This window comes from Aotus nancymaae, unplaced genomic scaffold, assembly GCF_030222135.1.
Source record: "Aotus nancymaae isolate 86718 unplaced genomic scaffold, 86718_ANA_hifiasm-v0.15.2.pri h1tg000058l, whole genome shotgun sequence".
Classification (NCBI taxonomy): domain Eukaryota; kingdom Metazoa; phylum Chordata; class Mammalia; order Primates; family Aotidae; genus Aotus; species Aotus nancymaae.
In genome coordinates, this window is record NW_026988472.1 from 12,153,277 (window position 1) to 12,160,344 (window position 7,068).

Below are 7,068 nucleotides of genomic sequence, written 5' to 3' on the forward strand. Positions count from 1 at the left end.
CTGGAGTGCAGCAGCGAGACCTCGGCTCACTCCGCCTCCTGGGTTCAAGCGATTCTCCTGCCTTAGCCTCCCAAGTAGCTGGGACTACCGGCACCCGCCACCATGCCTGGCTAATTTATGTATTTTTAGTAGAGACAGGGTTTCAACATGATGGCCAGGCTGGTTTCAAACTCCTGACCTCAAGTAATCCACCTGCCTCGGCCTCCCAAGATGCTGGGATTACATGAGTGAGCTACCGCGCCCGGTCCCTGTAGCATTTTTTACATCAGTGAAAATCACTCCCTTTTTCTTCAAAATTTCCTCCTGTTTTGGTTCCTGGGATATTGAATGCCGTCGTCCCCCATCTATGAATTCACTGAGCACTGCTTCTTGGGCCAGGAACTGTGCCAGACTCAGTGTTTTCTACTTCTCTGAGACTTAGTCTTTTTGGCTAGCTCCTCATTTCTTTTTTTCCTCTACCCTCCTCCACCTCAGCTGTCATCACAGTACAAGACTCAGTCTTGATTCCTCTGCTTTTATCCTTATGTTCTTTTCTTTGCTTCTAAATATTAATTTTAATTACTTCGAAGCAACCTAACTTAGTAGCAAATGTTTAACCACTGTAATTGCTAAACTGGAAAATCAGCATTATTTGTATCTGACCAATTATATAAAACTCATCAATTTTTCTTTTGACAAAAAATACAGGTTGAGTATCCTTTATCTGAAATGCTTAGAACCAGAAGTGTTTTGGATTTTTTATTTTTTCAGACTGGAATATTTGTATTATACTTCCCAGCTGGGCATCCCTAATCCAAAAAGCTGAAATCCAAAATACTTCAATGAGCATTTCCTTTAAGCATGAACTTTGAGTGTCACATCAGCACTCAAGTTTCAGATCTTGGAACATTTTAGATTTTAGATTTTTGGACCAGGGATATTCAACCTATAGTAGAAATCCTGAAGAGTAAGGGAGAGTCTACTAATTAAGAGGTCACGTTTACTAATCTAGCACCATAATTCCAGTCTTAGAACCTCCCAAGCAGCTGAAAGGAGGATGGGAAGAGGCAAAGATGTTGGAAAGTAAGGATAGTTCTTAGCTCCATTTTTGTTCTAAGGCAATGCAGGGTCTAGCAAAGAAGAAAAATCATTAGGCTGAAGACAAAGCAAAAGCTTTTGGTTCAGACGGTAAAGAAGGCCTGAAGAGCAGTGGAATCAGCGTATACAGAAGGCAGTGCTGGAGTCGACCTCATGAACTAGGGGGTATCTTCTTGGCATCTGATTCCTCTTTAATTTCTTCAATTGTTTTAGCTAGATTTGGTATGTCATAGTTCTGAGCCACATACATTCCAACCACATTGCCAAAAGTAAATGCAAGCAAGAACTGGAATGTGACGTCGACAACGAGGGCAAGGAGGACAAAGGATTCAATGGGCCGCTGCAGCCCCATATTCTTTCCTTTAGGTACATGAACCTTCACACCACAGCTTCAACTGTTACTACTGTGCACAGCTATTCATCTGACTGCCATTCCTCAATCTGCCAACTCTCTACCAAATATGTTCACTTGAATAGTTAAATAATCGTTCTCCTTGTCTCACCATGTACTAAACTCAACTCATCACATTTCTCTTTCCCAGATGGACTCCCTGTCCTGGCATCTCCATTTCCATTGATGACATGCAGTTATCTTAGTTATACCACTGACGTTTTGGGGTCATTTTAGCTTGTTCTTTTTTTCCCACTCTGCTAGGCAGCTGTTAACTAGCCCTGTTGTTGAAATGTTCTTCTTCTCCATCCTCTCCTTTTCACGCCCATCATCACCAACCTACTGACCCCATGGTTACTACTTACAGAGCCTCCTGATTAGGGTCCTCACTTGGGATCTTTTCATCCTGTACATCCTATACACTGCAGGTAAAAGAGCATAGTAGTTAAGAGCATAGCCTCTGGGGCTGTTACCACCAGTCTTATATCATCTTGTGACACTTTCTATTTTGGAACTCTTAAATAATTAAAAAATCTCCCTAGCTAGATTGTCAGCTTTCTGAGTAATCCAAATGATGAGTACCTTCACTTTGAGAAAGGAGAGCACTTTTTTTTTTTTTTTTGAGACGGAGTTTCACTCTTGTTGCCCAGGCTAGAGTGCAATGGCATGATCTCAGCTCACTGCAACCTCCATACCCCACCCCTGCCCCCCCAGGTCAAGTGACTCTCTTGTCTCAGCCTCCCGAATAGCTGGGATTACAGGCGCCCACCTCCACGCCTGGCTAATTTTTTGTATTTTTAGTAGAGATGGGGTTTCATTATGCTGGCCAGGCTGGTCTCGAACTCCAGACCTCAGGTGATCCACCCGCTTCAGCCTCCCAAAGTGCTGGGATTACAGGCATGAGCCACCACACCCGGCCAGCACTTTTTTAAAGTACAAAAAAAGTGGTCAGGTACAGTGGCTCACACTTGTACTTGTAATCCCAGCACTTTGGGAGGCCAAGGTGAGACGATCGCTTGAGCCCAGGAGTTCGAGACCAGCCTGAGCAACATGGCAAGATCCTGTCTCTACATCATGCTACTGCACTCCAGCCTCGGTGACAGAGTGAGGCTCTGTCTCAAAAACAAACAAACAAACAAAAAAACTAAGCAGCAACTACATGCCAGGTACTTCACAAAATTAACCTTGGCATATCCCACAGTGACTATCACAGGATATCACAGAAGATAAGTCAACAGATACTATGTGTTTAAAGAACCGAGTCCTCTGCTTTACCCGTTTCATCTCCAGCTGGTCTTTGCTTATGTTCCTTTCTATCTCTGTAATCCCTTTTTCTACTCCCACCTCAAAGCTTCAGATTTTGCCCATCCTTCAGGACTGGCGCAAGTTCTATGTCCTCCAGGAAGTCACTGACCCCTGATCATTTGGGCTAGTTGTGTCAGAGTTGCAAAGAACAAGTGTGGATTTGAGAACTATCAGACCCGAGTTTTCTTACATTCTGCTACATACTTTCTGTTTAGATCTTCATCAGCTATGTAATGTCTTTAGTTTCCTCCTCTGCAAAATGAGAATGATGCATGCTTTGCAATTATTTTGAGCATTCTATAAATTAAGTAAAAATACCAGTCCTAGTGTTAGTTCCCCTTCCCCTTAATCCTATAAAACACTGAATTATTACTTCTGTTATGTCTTATTTTTTCCAAATGACAGAAAACCCTCTGTGGACAACACCAAGACTTCTATATCTGCCCCATCTTGGCCTTAGGCAGCCAAATACTGCCTGAGGCAGAAGCTGGTTGGATGAATGCAAATATGAACATGTTTGAGGGGGTTCTAGTACATTAATGCCACTAAATCAATAACTCTTATTGAAATGAGCTGAATACTGTAGGATGGGGGTAGGAGGGTGAAAAGACCTGTTACTGGTTACCAAAAAAAGAATAACATGCTGGTTCTCATGTAACAAACTCTTGAGGGAGACAACCCACAGTGGGTTAGAAAGTGGGTTAGTGGGATAGAAAAGTCTTGGGCTCTTTCTATCTTCTTTCTTGGCCATCCTAATCATCTAGTTTTTTCTATATTCTGGTAAGATAGCTCTCATACCTCGTTAAGTACTGTGACTGCATTCTAGACAGAAACAATGGAGAAAGTGAGTGGCAAAAGGGCAGCTAAGTCTGTCCCCTTTCATCGGGAAAACAACTTTCCCAGAAGCCTCATGCAGTAGACTTCTGCTTAGATCCCATTTGCCAGAGCTGGATCACATGTCCATCCTGGCTTCAAGGGTGTCTGAGGAAGTGTTTTTATTAGGCACACTGTCTCGCTGAAAAATTGAGGTTCTGACAGTAAAGGTGAAAAGAGTGGATACTGGGTAAGCAACTGTCAGTATTTGCCACACGAAGCTTTCAATCTGTTTAGTTTAAAATACACCATAGGGTCCTTTCTGCTCTCTATAGAGAGAGCTGTTTCTCTTTCTCTTCTCTTCTGCCTATTAAACCTCCACTCCTAAACTCCTCCTGTGTGTCCATGTCCTAAATTTTCCTAGCACATGACAATGAACCCCAGGGTATATACCCCAGACAATATAGTCGCTTCATAGTCATAATGGGGACCTTGTCCGAGATACCAAGGCACAACGTTCATCGAAACAATGAATAGAGAAGTGGACTCCAACTCTGTCCTTTCATTTCAAGGCTCTTGGCCTCCATTTCAGAACCAAATCAAACCAAATACTGGGCCCCTTTCAGCCATTTAAAAACAATTAGTGTGGCTGCCAGCCTTATAAGACTTGAGGGACAGGCTTACTAGGGAGAACGTAGAGAATCCCCCAGCACCCACAGGTTGCTGGGCATATTGGCCATGTTTGAACCAGCTTCCTTCCACGGAGGACTTAGCGGTCAGGTGGGGCTGGAAGAAGTCCTGAGGCAACTGAGGATTTCTGACCAGCGCTAGCTCCCAGTGCTATCCAAAGGCTTCTGGACTGACCGCAGCCTCTGGCTGCCCCAATGAGGGGTCGGCAACGGAATCTCCAACTTTCCTATTGTAATTTCCTCCTTTCCTGTCTGTGACCGCCATATCTTTTATCCTTTCTGCATGCAATGTGCAGGAAGCTTTACAGTTCAGGGAAGCAATCTTGTTTGACAAGATCAGGGAATGTCATAGTCTATGTAAACATCATACCTGATCAAACTCATCTGTGAGCCCTATGTAAATCAGACACCGCTTCCTCAAACCTGACTATAAAATCCGGTGCATCGCTGGTTTTTTCTGCTCAGAGACCCCTCTCTGTATAGAGAGAGAGCTGTTTGTCTTCTCTCTGCTCACAAAAAAAAAAAAAAAAAAAAAAAAAAAAAAAAAAAAAAAAAATACACCATAGATAGGTGGGAGGAACTCTTTACCTGGCTCAAACTCCAATGTCCCAGGCTGGGGAGCATCCTCCTCCACTACCATCACATGTGGATACTACCTTAACCTGTTTGAGCTTTGATGCCCATACAAGGTGACTTCAGGAGGATTCTCTCTAAACACTCTGTGGTCTCTGACACCCTATACTATACCTGGCTATCTCCACTGGACAAAATAGGTTCTTGAGTCAAGCACTAAGTAAGGAATATGAAGATTTCATAATTTGTATGCAGTTTCAGATAAATTTTTTCCAAAGTTAGGAGAGAAAATAAAATATGTAATTAGAATCAGTTGCTACCTAAAAATGTCTTTTTTTAAACCTCACCATGGTACCTGGGGTTAGAAGCATTGCTTTGTTTACTGTTTTAAAAAAGCAATAGAATGGGAATATTGCAGCAAATCTCTGGGGGAATTCCTGTCTTCACACCAAAAATAGTTGTTATTCTCTTAGTTGGTTTGGTTTTATCTCATGAACATTTTGAAGTGTATAATTTTCTTTTTTTTTCCCTTCTAATTGCTAAATAACTTTTGAGCCATGTAAATTTTACAGACAACTATTCATTTTTAAAGTTTCCTTTTTTCTTTTTCACTTTCTCCTTTTCTCTCCTACTCTTTTTTTCTTTTGCTTCTTTACTTTCTCTTTTTCCCTACCAACTTTAGTTTTGATCCTTCTGCTGTATTTAATTGCACCATCATAGGCCACATTAAATCATTTCTGAAAGATCAGTTTTAAATAAATAAATGAATTTTAAAAATAACTGTTTAAAAAGGGAGGGAAAAGATTTAAGAACATTTCTAAAAGTAACCCCAAAATTTCTTCAGGGGGATAAAGAGCGGGATGATTTGAGAGGTCAAGGTGAGAGAATTAGCTGAGACTAGGAGTTTGAGACCAGCTTGGACAAGACAGCGAAATCCTGTCTCTACAAAAAAAATATATATATATATATATTTTTTTAAATTAGCTGGGTGTGGTGGCATGTGACTATAGTCCTAGTGACTTGGGAGGCTGAGGCAGGAAGATCACTTGAGCCCAGGAGTTCAAGGTTACAGTAAACTATGATCACACCACTGCACTCTAGCCTGGGTGACCCTGTCTCAAAAACAAAAACAAAACAAAACAAAACAAAACAGTAGAATGAAATCATCTGGGTAATGTCTCCCAGAGAAGTAAAGCATTCCCAAGAAATTTCTGAAGGATTTAAGGAAAAATATTATTGATGTTGTGATTTAAAAAAAAAAACTGGTTCTAGTACAGAATAATAGACATTGGCAATTCAGAAGGGTGGGAGGATGGTGAGGGATGAGGAATTACTTAATGGATAGAACGTATATTATTCAGGCGATGGTTACGCTAAAAGCCTGGATATCACAACTATGCAACTTATCCACGTAACAAAACTGCACTTTTACCCCTTAAATGTATACAATTTTTTTTTTGAAAACTGGTTCTTGCATCTCAACAAACACGTAGGATTTATGAATGGACTTGGATAGAGCACAGAAGAAGGCCTGGAGCAGTTTTCATGGGCTTTTGTCTCCTATGGCCCTGGTGCTTCTAATCTTCAGGAAGCTAAATACAGAGATTTCTGAGAACTCACTTAGATGATGGTTCCCGAGCGGAACAACTCTCTCCTAAGCCACACATGGGGAAGTTTACTTCTAATATGAAAAATTATTGGCCGGGCATGGTGGCTCATGCCTGTAATCCCAGCACTTTGGGAGGCCAAGGCAAGTGGATCACTTGAGGTCAGGAGTTCAAGACCAGCCTGGTCAACATGGCGAAACCCTGTCTCTACAAAAATTAGCCAGGTGTGGTGGCATGCACCTGTAGTAGTCCCAGCTACTTGGGAGGCTGAGGCAGAAGAATTGCTTGAACCCAGGAGGCAGAGGTTGCAGTGAGCCAAGATCGTGTCACTGCACTTCAGTCTGGGCGACAGAGCAATACTCCATCAAAAAAAGAAAAAGAAAAGAGAGAGAAAGGAAGAGAGAGAGTGAGAGAGAAAGAGAAAGAGAGAGAGAGAGAAAGAGAAAGAAAGGAAAGAAAGAAAATAAATTATGGATGGTCTCTGAAGCTGAGCATTCTCTGGAATCAGACACTTTCTTAATCCCTTTTCAAATTTCTGATGGAGAAAAACCCAATCCAAAGAGAAAATGTAAAATCCAGGGAAAATTAGTTTTTTTCTTAAGTGCATATAAGT

The 7,068-nt window shown here is 41.7% G+C and overlaps 1 protein-coding gene across 1 annotated transcript; it reads right to left on the bottom strand.

Moving 5' to 3' along the window:
- Positions 1–1,228: 1,228 nt before the first annotated feature.
- Positions 1,229–1,429, bottom strand: LOC135269919 (short transmembrane mitochondrial protein 1-like). Its single transcript, XM_064364564.1, has one exon. The coding sequence runs from the start codon at positions 1,427–1,429 to the stop codon at positions 1,229–1,231; it is 201 nt and encodes a 66-aa protein (XP_064220634.1).
- Positions 1,430–7,068: the final 5,639 nt, after the last annotated feature.

What these genes read in the sequence shown, in the direction of transcription:
- LOC135269919 (XM_064364564.1), bottom strand. Translation starts at nt 1,429, where the DNA reads ATGGGGCTGCAGCGGCCCATTGAATCCTTTGTCCTCCTTGCCCTCGTT.